This window comes from Panthera uncia (assembly GCF_023721935.1).
Source record: "Panthera uncia isolate 11264 chromosome C1 unlocalized genomic scaffold, Puncia_PCG_1.0 HiC_scaffold_3, whole genome shotgun sequence".
NCBI classification, from domain to species: Eukaryota; Metazoa; Chordata; class Mammalia; order Carnivora; family Felidae; genus Panthera; species Panthera uncia.
This window is the reverse complement of record NW_026057584.1, coordinates 33,726,161-33,740,425: the sequence shown is the minus strand read 5'-3', so window position 1 is coordinate 33,740,425 and position 14,265 is coordinate 33,726,161. Positions and strand designations below refer to the sequence as shown.

General features: G+C 40.7%; 1 protein-coding gene across 2 annotated transcripts in view; it reads left to right on the top strand.

Annotated features, from left to right (window-relative positions):
* The window catches only part of CDK15 (cyclin dependent kinase 15), a 78,762-nt gene that overhangs the window by 41,751 nt on the left and 22,746 nt on the right, over window positions 1–14,265 (top strand). For both annotated transcript variants that reach the window (XM_049615171.1, XM_049615170.1), the window contains exon 10: window positions 4,204–4,267. In XM_049615171.1, coding sequence (XP_049471128.1) covers window positions 4,204–4,267 — 64 coding nt within the window. The remainder of the gene's footprint in view (window positions 1–4,203; window positions 4,268–14,265) is intronic.

Below are 14,265 nucleotides of genomic sequence, written 5' to 3'. Positions count from 1 at the left end.
CTTTTGTCTCTTGTAGTTTGTATGCCACATAGTATAGTCATCCATATATTTTTCTCTCTTTTTTTGGTGATTTTTTTTCATTGTGGGAAAATATACATACCATTTACCATCTAACCATATTTAGGTATATGATTCATTAAGTACATTCATGCTGTGCATCCATCACCACCATCCAGTTCCAAATGTTTTTCATCAACTAAAATAGAAGTTCTGTACCCATTAAACATTAATTCCCCATCTTCCTGCCTTCTGGCCCCTGGTAAGCTCTCTTCAACTTGCTGTCTTTAGGAATTTGCCTATCCTGGGTATCTCCTATTAGTGGAATCATACAGTATTTGTCTGGCTTATTCCACTTTTATTTATTTATTTATTTGTTTACTTATTTTAAATTTGTTTTTGAGACAAAGAGAAAGCACGAGCTGGGGAGGGGCAGACAGAGAGGGAGACAGGACCCGAAGCAGTAGACAGGTTCTATAGTGATAGCAGAGAGCCCAATGCAGGGCTCGAACTCACAAGCTCATGAGATCATGACCTGAGATAAAGTTGGACACTTAGCCAACTGAGCCACCCAGGTGCCCCATATTTCACTTATATTCTAAAGGTTCATCCATGTTGTAGTGTGTGTCAAAGTGCTTTAAACTACACTGTTGTTATCCTGGACCCTGTTCCCTTTCAAGTTTGCTTGCTTCAAGCAGGCATCTGGAGCATTCTTGCTAACGGCCTCCGATAATGAGTTTCTTGAGAGATATTGCCAGAGTGGGGTTTTTGTGTGTAAGTGAGGAAATTTGTCTCCTCTTGAACTGCTTTAAAATTTTGAGGTAGAGACACAGTTTTGTTACCACAGTCACCGTTCCACACTCTGAGGACAAAATGAGAACAAGTCCCCACATTCAGCAGTGTGCTGTCTTATATACTACTACAGTTCAAGCAGGTTAGAAACTTAAACATTACAAACAGCCCCTGAATTAGTGTTTCACTAAACGTGGTCTACATGGATGAAAATAGGAAAGCTCTTTCAGGTTCCGTGATATTGGATGTAAGAGTTGGCTCTTTGAAAGTAATAGGTCTGGGGTGCCTGGGTGGCTCAGTCATTTGAGCATCTGACTCTTGATTTTGGCTTAGGTTATGATCTCAAGGTCACGGGATTGAGCCCTGCACTGGGCTCTGTACTGACTGTGGAGCCTGATTAAGTTCTCTCTCTCTCTCTCTCTCTCTCTCTCTCTCTCTCTGCTCCTTTCCCCTGTTCATGCTTTCTCCAAAATAAAATAAACAAACAAATAAAAAATGAAAGCAATGGGTCCATTCTACTCTCCTAATCTTTAACCACAATATCTCTTACATTTTCCTGAGATCTCACTCTCATTCTTAGGAATGAAAACAAAATGAGAAATTCTGAATCTTTACTTTGCCGTCTTTCTAAAATGCCTGTGTGTGTGTGTGTGTGTGTGTGTGTGTTCATCTGAATAGCTGTCACCTCTTTCTGATCAACTTTTTAGAAATCTAATTCTTGTAATAAGTGTTTTTAGCAAATGATCCCAGATACAGTTCTAAAATCAGAATAAAATAAACTATGCAGGCTTTAAGTCCACTAATCAAAATGTCTTCAGTTTCCATTCCAACAAAGGCAGAAAACCGCCCTGTGCAGCCCACTATGACTTCAAACATAGCACTCACTGGCTGCCTTTTAAGAGCCTTCAGGGAGGGAATAAATCAACAATTTTTGGGTTTCAGTTTCCCAGACAGCGAAGCAGAGATTTAGTAATTTTCTCAAGTGAAAACGAATTCAATAACTTTCAAATAGAACCCGAGCATCAAATTTCTGAATGAAGGAGATTGAATTTTTAAACTTCAAAAATCTCAAGCTTAAAGTTTTTAGTATAATATTAAAAATTGTTTGGTATCCACTTTGTTGGCTTTAATTAAACATAATACAAAGTAACCAATAATTCTAGTAACTGTCACCTTAGAGAAAATATGGATGTGGTCACTATTGATTGCCTTTGTCGCTTTTTCTTCATTGTCTTTGCGTTCTTTTCATTGTGCTTTGCCAGCCACCAGTATGGGTGCCTGCAAATCACTTGTTTACATGCACATCTGTGCAAATATATAAGATGGTAGGTTAAAAAAGAAGAATCAGCTTCCCATCCTCTGGCCATCTCCCACAAAAGAAGAATTAGTCCAGTTGATTTTTCAAAATGGATTCCAGGATTCTTAGTGTTCCCTCAGGCTCAGAGTGGTTGATAGGAAAAGCCTATAATCCTCTCAGTAGCTTTTCAGTTTGTTTAGGGAATGGATCAAAGAAAGATTTTCCTGGGTGGCATGATTTTTTTATTGTATGAGGGAAAATAGCACTTCAGTGTCTTTTGTTTGAGGACAGTCTTAGCCAGCACCACAAAATGTACCTCTCAGCCAGAGTCCTAGTCAGCAAGCTGGTAGACATTAAGATTCTGGATTCTTCATTGATCATTATTAGTCACTGTTGGGCAGTTGACTTCCTGCCATCAATTGGGCTGGTATCTATATCTAGCATTTTGCAAATGGATTTATTAGATTCTTTCTATGAGAGATGCTTCTAAAAAGAGTTATGCTGAGATATGCTTCTAAGAAGAGTTATATTGGGTAGTGGTGTAGTGAAAGCTACTGATACTTCACTAATATTTTGCAGAAACAATGTTATTTTAGCTCCCAGATATAACTGACATAGGGCTTTTAAGGTGAAGGTAAAAGAATGGTAAAATGATGCCCACAAAACAACTCACAGTAAAAGCACTACCCAAAATCTGAAGTGTTTGACTTTGTATGCCAAAACACTTTTATTTTCATATTAAGTAAAACTGGAGCTTCAATTTGGTAATCCAAGGCATAAGTGAGCTCTTTTTCAAGTGATGTTGTTACTTTTACAACCCACTGGTTAAAAGTCAAATACCACATTCCAAGGTGCCAGGCCACCAAGAAAACAAGGTGAGATGAATTTGGTAGAAAGGACTAGAGTTAGGTTTAGGATCATTTTTAGCCAACATTCCACTGCCTAAAGGTCAGTAATCCGAATCCTTTTTAATTTGAGCACATGGGAAACAGCTGGATGCTCATGCTGAGGCATAATTCAGGCTAAATGTCTTTTGTTGTGGGGGGTGTATTTTTTTCATCTAATGGAAGGCAAAAGGACAGTCATTCCTGCCTCTTTATATTCCCAACTCCCAAAATAGCATCCTGCTACATAGTGACCATGCAATAGATAGTGATGAGAATATGACTTTAAGCAAGGCTGTATGATCTGCCTCAGAATAAGAACAAGTGAGTTAGTGAGGACACAGGCTCAGGACCTGTATTCATGTTCTCCCAAGAAACAGAACCAATGGGATGTACAGAGATACATAAGAATCCTTTATTATGGGAATCAGCTCATATGATTATGGCTGAGATATGCCATCTGCAAGTTGGAGAACCAGGAAAGCTGGCAGTATAATTCAGTCTGACGCCAAAGGACTGAGAACTGAGGGGATGCTGGTGTAAGTTCCAGAGTCTGAAGGTCAGAGAACCAGTAGCTCAGATGTCTGAGGGCAGGAGAAGATGGATGCCCCGGCTCAAGAAAAGAGAGAGAGAATTTGCCCTTCCTCTGCCATTTTATATGGGCCCTCAACCAATTGGGTGATGTCTGCTCACATTGGAGAGGGCATATTTCTTTACTCTTGCTGATTCAAATATTAATTTCTTGGAGCACCGGGGTGGCTCAGTCGTTTAAGCATCTGACTTTGGCTCAGGTCATGATCTCACAGTTCGTGAGTTCAAGCCCTGCATTGGGCTCTGTGCTGACAGCTAGAGCCTGCTTCATATTCTGTGTCTCCCTCTCTCTCTGCCCCTCCCCTGCTCTCTCTCTCTCTTTCAAAAATAAATAAACATTAAAAAAAAAAACAAATACTAATTTCTTCCACAAACACCTTCTTAGACACACCCCAAAATAATATTTTACTAGCTACTGGGCCTCCCTTTGCCCAGCCAAGTTGGCACATAAAATTGACCATCACAAGACCTTAAGAATACACTACAGTTTTGCCCACAAAGCTGCAAATGGTGGGCACTCAAGTTTCTTTCCTGTACATCAGCTGGCATAATGTGACATATGTAACAAATTCTTCCCTATTCCCCCTTGATCTTTCACATCTCCTGCCCCACCTTTCTTTGTCTTTCTTTGGCTTTATATAGGTGTTAGGAGTCCCTACAGAGGATACCTGGCCTGGAGTTTCCAAGCTACCTAACTACAATCCAGGTAATATTGATTTGAGTTTCTCGAATGCTCTGAGAATTAGCAATGTGAAAACATTTGCCACACAGATAGAGTAGCCTTCTTTTATTGTTAACTCAACAGTAAAGATGGGTCTAGATGAATTTTTAGATTCCTATATTCCCTGCTAATCCTTTTATGAGAAGGACACTGAAATAGTAGTTGAGGTTAGATCAGTTCTCCAACTCTATACAACACAAGTAGCAAGCTGCATAAGAATTTGGAATGACTGTTGCTGTGGATTCCACATCCATTTCCAAATATCCAATGACTCAAAAGAACTCAAAAGATGGTCTCATTTTTGAGCCCCATGACTATTATTGACTTTATTTGTTAGGTTCTTGTACCTCATAAAGTATTAAAAGAAAGCTAATATAACAGAGGGGAGGTAGAGTCTCATTAGGCCAAGGACTGGCCAGGTAAGATGTTTCTAGTTTACACAAGAGTTCCTCCATTGTCTCTGGGCCTAACAGTCATTCTCATCATTCATTAGGTCCTCCAAGACTGGCTCCTGGGAATGGATTTGGAAGTGTTGGAAGTGTTGCCTTTGGGGGAAGTCTTTGAGAAATGGTCCCAAGGCCATGCCAGAGAGATCAGATTACCCAGTAGTCATTCAAGGATGTTGACACTGAAGGAAGGAGACAAGCAATGAGCTATAGGATAAAGGATTATATCAGAGGCTGGGGAAGCAAGTAATGGCTACAACAAAGTTGAACTCTTGCTGGCAGGATTAAAGGGGAGGTAGATATGTACAGATAAAGACAAGATTGGCATGATTATGGCTCAAGTCAGATTCTCTAGTCTTTATGTTCTTATAGTGACCCATCACTAAATATGGACTTTCTCCAAATTGTTGTCATTACTAACTTTGGTATGGGATTATCCTAAAAGGGTCTCATGAAATCAATAAATTGTAGAAAGTTTAAAAAAGCAATTAAGGGGTGGGAGAAAGGGGAAAATGGGTGAAGGGCATTGAAGAGGACACTTGAGGAGGGGACTGGGATGAGCACTGGGTGTTGTATGTAAGCGATGAGCCACGGGAATCTACCCCAAAAACCAAGAGCACACTTTACACACTGTATGTTAGCCAATTTGATAATAAATTATAATTTAAAAAAAAAAAAGAAGTAAAAAGAAAAAAAATTAAAAAGCAATTAAGGAGCATAACAGGGGCACCTGGGTAGCTCAGTTGGTTAAGAGTCCGACTTCAGCTCAGGTCATGATCTCACCATTTGTGGGTTCAAGGCCCATGTTGGGCTCTGTGCTGACAACTCAGAGCCTGGAGCCTGCTTCAGTGTCTCCCTTGCTCTCTGCCCCTCCCCCTTCAAAAATAAAAATAAACGTTTAAAAATTTTTGTAAAAAAAAATGGACGCTAACAAAAGACATAAAGAGGCAGGGGATTTTTTTTCTTCTTTTCTCCATCATATAATACTTACACTCAAACTATTCCTAGGGAACCAGGCATCTTGAACTGACCGGGGTTATAAAACCCTACAGCAAGTGAAAGACTAACTGTAAAGTCATTTCAGCTGCCTTATGAATGATCATATGCATTGCTAAATGGCCTTAGGGTCATTTACAAATAGTTTACCATTTCTAACTATTTTGCTTGAGTTTAGCACCTGAGAAAAATGCCACTCTGGCCATAAGGTTTAGAATAATGCCTGGTCCTTTTGGTCTGAAATAGAAAAAAGAACAGGCTTCTTGTAGAGACCATGGTCCAGTCTGCAATGGTTCTATCTCCAGTTGCCATGGTTTCTAGGAGAACCTGGTTCTATTTTCCCACCCTGCCTATACCTCTCCCTACCCACTCTCCTCTGCAGGTAAAAATGGAAACCCTCAGCTTCCTACCATGGATGCAATAAGAAGTTTAGGGTCACAAATGGGTTATAGAAAACCATTTAGATGATGTCAGTACTAAGCTGCCATGGTGAGCATATGCTATTCCTCCAAACTTCAAACGTTTGGGTTTCAGGTTGGTTCAGGCAAATAAGCAGTGATCCTTAACACAGAATGCCTTGGTGAGAACAATAATGATAGAAACTTGTTCAAAATGCTTCCCTGCCAGATTCTGTACTAAATAAGATAACTGGGTCCCAATAAAACAGCAAGAAATATGTTGCATTTTTCATTTTGCTGTCATTTCAAAGTAATGTGCAATTTTTTATTTATGAAGAGAATTCTCCAGGCCCAACATCAATAGTGTTCATACTTTGCATTGTTTTTCTACTAGGGATTCAATTTAATTCAAATAAGCCAAAAAATTTTGAACACCCACTATCTGCCAGGTGCTATATTATGTGTTGGGTCCGCACAGACAAATATGGTACCTTCTTGGATCTCTGAGAACTTGGGTTTGTATTCATTCATCTACACTCTCTCACAAACTCTCCTTATTAGGAAGGGTGATCACTTGTGAGCCCGGCTTCCATGGGTTTGGGCAATGTGTAGCTTTGGGCCAGGCCGAGCTTATGAAAGGAAGAGAGTTGTAAACTTAGCTACGATGAGGATGTCTAACTCTGTATTTGTGAATCTTAAAAGTCCAGCATATCTTGAACATGGGGTCAGGACTATTGATAATCATAAAGACTGTGTTTTAAAAGGGTCATCATTTTTTTTCCAGGAGTATTCCCTTATATCGATTGAGAAGACCCTTTGAGCCATCCCGCACCCACCCCCATCACTGAACTGCCAATGCTGCTTCCACACATTTGAACTCCAGTGATTAAGAGAACAGAACAGGGTACGGGAGCCAGAAAAATATCACAGAGAGAACAGTAATAGTATTCTGGATGAGATTTCCATTCCTTTCCTTTTCATTCTAAGTAGTAGTGAGAGCCCCCAAACTTGGAATGCAGCCGGAACCGAGAGCTCAGAACTTGGGAGGACCATCCAGTGTCCATCTATGCCTACTCTACCCTTGCCCAGACCTTGTCCGGACTAGGTCTAGGAGGACAACACAGTTTCTGTTTGCATAGGTTTAAAAAAACATCTGGTGCTGATCCACCTGGACAAGTTTCTCTGGACACTTGTTTTCTTGGGACACTAATGAGCACGACTGTAGGTTTTTAGCCATCATCAATTCAGACTCGTGTGCCTGATTAAATCTGGGCAAGGGAAGAGAGGTATATAATTTTAGACACTAGGCTTCCTCTTTCTTTCTTTCTTTCTTTCTTTCTTTCCTTCCTTCCTTCCTTCCTTCCTTCCCTCCTACCCCCCATTTTAAGCAAGCTGGTTGAGAACTCTGTGTCCTCTACTTCAAAGGGCCAGTTGTCTTATTTTGATGTGGGCAGATTGAGAAGTAGGCTTTGAAAAGTAGGCTTTTTTTTGTTTAATCTTTTCTCCTGGGATAGCTTTCAGAGCAATATATCCAAGTGTCAGTAAGGGGGTTCTGACGAGCACAGATTCCCAGACTCTCAGCAGGATCATTCTCTAACAGAAATATAAAAGTGAAATATTAAAAACCCTGGAACGTGAACTCCATCTGCAGAGTAGCCAGTGGCTTGCCTGCTTGCACCATGGGAAAAAAAAGATCTTGAAAAAAGAGGGAGGAGAAAAAAGTGCTTTGAGTAAGAGGTTTACAGGTTTAGTAGAGCATAGTAACATCCCCTCAAAGAAGTGGGTGTTGCTCTGTGACCCCCCAAAATGCTCTGCCTTTGACTCAGCCGCCAGAACACTCACCCTCCCCCCCCCCACAAAACACCCCCTTTTCACATGCTAACTGAGGCGCCTGTGATTGGCTGAACAATAAACTGGTCACACTTGCTAAAGCCCTGCCATCTTTCACACAATTAGCCAAGACACATTAATCAAACTGGCGGTGAACTGGGGCTGTGCTGGCCTCCAGCGCGGGGGAGGGGAGAAGTTTTGGTGATCCCTTAATAAGAGTCCATAGGAAGCAATAATAAAGAACGACATGCTGGAGGGGATTCTACTATCAGAAAGTCTGAAAAGGTTAAAGCTCCAGTTGATGCCCCATCTGGGATGTACTGGGTTTACGGCAGAGAGAATCTCAGAAGCTTAGAGCAAACTGGATATTGGTCTTGGCTAAAATCTGCTCATATAAGACAGTAGTGTAAATTTTAAAGGTAGACCCCTATAGACAATTTTACAAAGTTCCCTGGTGCTCTTAGCATCACCTCCAACCCCCCCCCCCCCCCAAATGTACTCAGGAGTCCCTCCCCTTTTGAGCCTAAAGCACTTTGAATCCAACTAACCCAATAGGAATAAAGCGTATATAAGAAATAGAGAACCATTTAGAATCAATTAAGGCTGGCAGGGTGTTGTTCCTAAACTAAGTATTTGGAGGACATAAAAATAGTTAATTTTGAAAGAGAAAAAAAAAATAACATTTATACTTTGAATGGTAATATCTTCCTTCTTTTCTTTTCCGAATTCCCTTTAAATAGATTTTCCAATGGCAATATAGAGCTAATAAGATCATACCTTAGAGACCAGTTTGCTACAGAATCATGTAAGGCTTTTAGGAGAACCAACTAAATATTTAGACGTTTCTCAGTGAAAGTAAACGGAGGCCTTACTCCTCTGGAGGTTGTCCAGTCACCATCTCATTAGATGCAAAGATCCTGTGATAAAGAAAAACTTTTTTTTTGTGCCCACATGATTGCAGCCCAGTTGTGGTTTTTAATGTGTCATTGATTGTTTCATCCAACTCCTTTTGCTCCACTGAAAGGGTCTGCCGTGGCTCTGTTTGCTTCCTTAAACATGGGTTTTGAAAGCGCTCATGCTGTGTGAGCTCAAATCCTAGCATTAATGTACTGCTGGGTTCATTTCACTACACTCAAAAGCGCTGAGTTTAAATCCCTCTCAATTCCATTTGAAGCACCAGAAGACTTTATCCTCCTCCACTAATGGTTCCAAGTTTACATCTAGATACTGGGGGTCAAGGACAGGAGAGGATTTAGAAATAACAGTGCATGACATTAGTCAATGCATTTGCCAAATTGGCAATTAGTTCCTGATGTGCGTGCAAAGCATTTTATTCCTGTCTCTTTGATGCTTGTTCCCATTGAGAAGGGAATAGAGTCCGCAGAGGCCTTCAAACTTTTAAAGAAATATCTGCTGAAAATCATGCCTGATTTGTGACATGAGCTCAGCTGCAGGGAAGCATCCGGGATTATCCTGGTTCTTTCAGCCCCAGGAAAGAACACTGCACATGGAAAGATTTTCCACTGGAGGAACTCAGTGGAAATCAAAAGGCAGGAAAGCAGTACTAAAAGCCCTGCAGGGACCCAGAATCAGATGTACTATAAACCATAGGCAAAGGGATCCTGCTGACGCCGTTATTTTCAGGACGCCTGCTTTTTCAACTTTTGACCACCAGGTGGAAGCAGGAAACAACGGGCATGGAATACCGACAGCAGATAGCATTACATGAGAGCAATCTAACCTCACTCTTGGAATGTTTTAGTTTGAGCTGAAATCTGACTTCATCTGACACCACTATGGGACAGATGATGATTGCAATCTAAAATGACCCTTGTCCCTTTTGGGATGACAAAGAGCTACCATGCTTTGCGCTCAGAGGATTCTGAGCATGTCTTTGTGTGTTTGCTGTGAACACAATGTAAGATCTGCATCAGCATCCGCTTTGTCACATGAGCTGTTAGCCAAGGGAGTTATGCAGTGGGCTGAACGAGGGAAAATTACTGATAGAAGAGGTTTTAATTATGGACACCAATTCCTCATGAAACAGCAAGTCCAAGCTCCACCTTTTACTACTTGGGGCACTTGAGGAAATTCCCTAACCTGCAAAATGGGAGCAATCCTGTCATTTTAAAAGTGTTCCTATGTACCAGGCACAGAACACACATAACTTCTCCTCCTTCCCACTGCCTGCCAGGGTCTATGCTGCTAAGAGTAGCACAGTTTTATGCATGAGGAGGCAGGTTTTCTCCCAGGTTCACCCAGAGGCATTTCCTAGATTGGAGATGAGTCAATCCATGACCAAACTTTGTTCTCTTTCCATTGGGCATGTTGCATCCCTCTGTCTCATTTTGCAGGGTGGTTCTGAGACATAAGTGAAATTATTGAACCTCATCTGCCACGATTCCTAACTTCTAGTAGGTGCACAAAACAAGTTAGTTCCCATTCTGTTTTACCCAGTATGGAGGTTCATTCAGCGGTTCAGTGACTTGACAGGGTTCAAGGTATGTGAGAACTGAAGCTATACCTGTTTTTATGTTTAGCTTCCTTAGATTTCTTAGCTTCCCTCTAGATGTTAGGCACACCTCCCAGTGCCAGAACTGACTTCTATGTTAGCTTGCTTAGGCCTAAACCTTGCCTGAATTTGTACTCTCTAAAAGCCAACCCTCAGTTTTCAAATTTTTACCTAAGTCAGTGTGAGTACCTGTTAAGGCCATCTCTTGTGAAGGCTCCATTCTGCACCCCTGACTTAAACTATTGTGAGATTCCTGCCTGCTATGACATGGGCTCTTCCCTGGCAGAATCCTTAGTGTCTATGTGCTACATAATGGGTGTCTAGTAAAAGCTACTAAATCACAGAAGGCATCAGTATCATCTTTATTGATTTCACCGAAATCCTAGTATGGTAGAAAGAATACTTAAGTTTTCTACAGAGCAAACTTGACCACTTCTAGTGCTTCTAGTATTTAACACATGTCCCCTAACTGGTACATAGTAGTGAGTTAATACATATTTGTTAAATGAAATCAGTGATCAGGAGTCAGAAAACGTGCAATTCTAGTTCCAATCACATCCTCTATGACTCTAATAATCCTTGTTCTACACACTTGACCAAGGACATACATGTAAGTTATTATTCACCTTATTTCTGGGTAATAATAACTACTGTTTATTGAGCACTAACTATGAGTTAGGCACTTTACTCACACTGTTTTACTTTGATTCACAACAACCCTATCAGATAGGGGCAATGGTATCATTCCTACTTTATCTTAGGGTCACCTAGCCAGGAAGGGGGTGCTTCAGAATATCCAGACCTTTTGGATTTCAAGGTGGTGCTCACAGCTGTATTCCATCTTACCTTCCAGCTATTAAAGGGCAAATATGATGATATGGTAATTAATGTCCTAGACTGGGGATCAGCTAATAACACTTTCCAAGTTCATCTCCAAATGCTTATGTCCTTCTAACTAGACTTGGTCTTAGAATCTGTGAGCTTGATGACATGTTTTTGGAATGTAATGTGAATGGGATCCCAGGATGGGGACTGTAGCAGCCCCTGCTTGCTACAGCTAATCTGTGAACCCTGATTGGGCTCATTACCATTGCACTTCTGCAGGGCTGCCGAAAGCTCCTGGGGAGTTACTATTAACATCTTTATTAACCCGTCCCCCTAATCAGTCAGTGAAGTTCATTTAGATACACAGCCTACTTTGATCTTCATTAATAGTTTCTTCTAGTTTCTACATTTATTTTTAGTTTTCTCATCTTTAATTTATTTGGTGGCAATTATTAGTTTTTATTGAGGAGGACTAGATGATCTTAAAGTAGTTAAGATTAGGAAAAATTGCAAATGAGTGAAAGCAGGTAAAAAAAAAATTTTTTTTTAATGAAACCCTGCTATATTCCTTCTCATTTCAAAAAAACGGGCCTTAAGATCCCAAATATTGTGAAACTGGCTCAACCTAGAGTCTCCTCCCTACCTTCAAGGCCAGCGCCTTCTTCCACCCATCTCTGTAAGGCACAAAGCAAGACATGAACGTAGGCCCTCTTGAGGGCCTTTTACATTTTAAGGATAATGTTTAGTAAATTTATTTCATTTTTATTTTTTATCCAGGCATCAATTTTTCATTCATTTAACCAATATTTATGAATGCTAGGTACTAGGGACTAGGAGATTAAAAAATAAATAAGACATTGATACCTGCCTTCAAAGAATACAGTCTACAAGGGAAAGATATAAATAATACAACCTGGAAAGTATTATTCTAGCAGCATCCCCTGGGGACCTCTGGGAACACTGGGGAAAAGGCCCCCTTAGTTTGCCTGGGAAATTTAGGATTTTTTTTTTTTTTTTTTTTTTTTTTTGAGAGAAAGAGACAGAGCTGGGTCTCAAAGATGATGAAGTGGGCATTCTCCAGGTGAGCAATAGGGAAAGGACATTCCAGACAATGGAACTGGACACAAAGGAATAAGAAGGCAGGTTTATTTGATATTGTACCAAGCAGGTAAATTGCTCAAGGAAGCTAGAATGTTAGCTTTGTAGTGGTACATTGCTGGAGATTAACTTGGAAGGGTAGACAGGAACTAGATTGAGAAGTTCTTTGTAATCATCCCAAGGATTTAGACTTTGACCAATAAGCAAAGAGAAGGTATTGGATAATTTTTAACAGGGAAGTGATATGGAAGGATTTAAATTTAAAAATTGCTTGCTAAGGAGGGCACTTCTGATGAGCACTGGGTGTTGTATGTAAGTGATGAATCACTGAATTCCACTCCTGAAACCAATATTGCACTGTATGTTAACTAAAGTTTAAATAAAAAAAATAAATAAACAAAAAGCTATCATGATCAACAACAGCAACTAAATTGCTTGGAATACCATATGTAAAATTAAATTGGTGGTGTAGCTGAACCCAAGTCTGTCTGCACGACACACAACAAAGTCAATCACTAAGACATCAGATATGCAGCAAGGAGATCAGAAGCAATGTGGCAATGCCTTAGATTCCAGAAGACAGGAGTGCTTGGCTGGCTCAATTGGTAAAGCATGCATCTCTTGATCTCAGGGTTGTGAATTTGGGCCCCATGTTGGGTGGAGAGATTACTTAAAAATAAAATCTTAAATAAAATAAAAATTAATAAAAAAGTATAGATTCTAGAAGACAAATAACGAGTGTCAACTAGAGCAGTGGCAATGGATAAGGAATGGAAGGGACAAATCTAAAAAGCATCTGGGTAGTTAGAGTCCAGGGGAGGTTGTAACTGATGGGATTCTAGTGGGTAAATGAGAGCCCCATTCACTGGCACAGAAAAGAAAGGGGGAAGGAACAGATTTGTGGAGAAAGTAATGAGTATAAGATTGGAACATTTTGAGATTTAGATATCTGTGGGACCACCAAATGAAGATATCTAAGAAGCAATCAGAAATACAGGCTTGTGATTATAAGTGTCCAATGTAGAAATACAAAATTGGAAGGAATCTGATTAAAGTGGTATTTGAAGCCCCCATGTAAATTCAGTTACCCCAGGGAAAGTGTGAAGAGAAAGAAGACTATGATAGAAACGTGGGGCACCAGTCCCGAAGGGTCAGGCAGAAAGCGGTCTTTGGAAGCTGAGAAGGAACAGCCAGAGGGGCTGGAGAAGACCAGGAGATGATAATAATCATAATACCATGAAAATTGTATGGTCATAAGCTCATTGGGGGACAGGCAATATATGTCTGTTCATTGCCAGGGCTGAGCACATGTGGTGGCCCTTAAACATTTGTAGAGACTATGGGGCAGTGTAAATGTCAAATGATGCATCACCAAACACCATATGCACCAAAAGCCATGACCAAGTTATAGCTCAAACATCATTTGTGGAGGTGGACAGATGTTAAACATGGTACTCCCCTCCACCCCCTGCCCGGGGAGATGAGAGACTTGGATTATGCCCATTCCCTTCACCTTCTCCACCTACCAGGAGCAAGGCCTGGCCTCCGCTTCCTCTGCAGAGACCATTACCTTAGGAAGAGGCTTCAGAGGATGGAATATTTTCTTAGAATCCACAGAAAATTTTGATGCAGGGTTAGAAAAGTGATAAGCTATAAATGTGAGTTGGAGTGCCAGGTTCAAATGCCACGGAGCACCCCTCATGAGAGCATCATGGACTTTCAGCATCCTACTGACAAAGCCCAAACAGAATCTAAAGCCTGGTAATGTAAAGCACCAGAAGAGCCAAGTTTAGTCTCCTTGAGCCAAAGACCAAGGAAGTAAGCAGCGGTGAGGGTGTGAGTGTGGTTAAGGCAGAGGGAGGTCGGAGAAGAGCTACA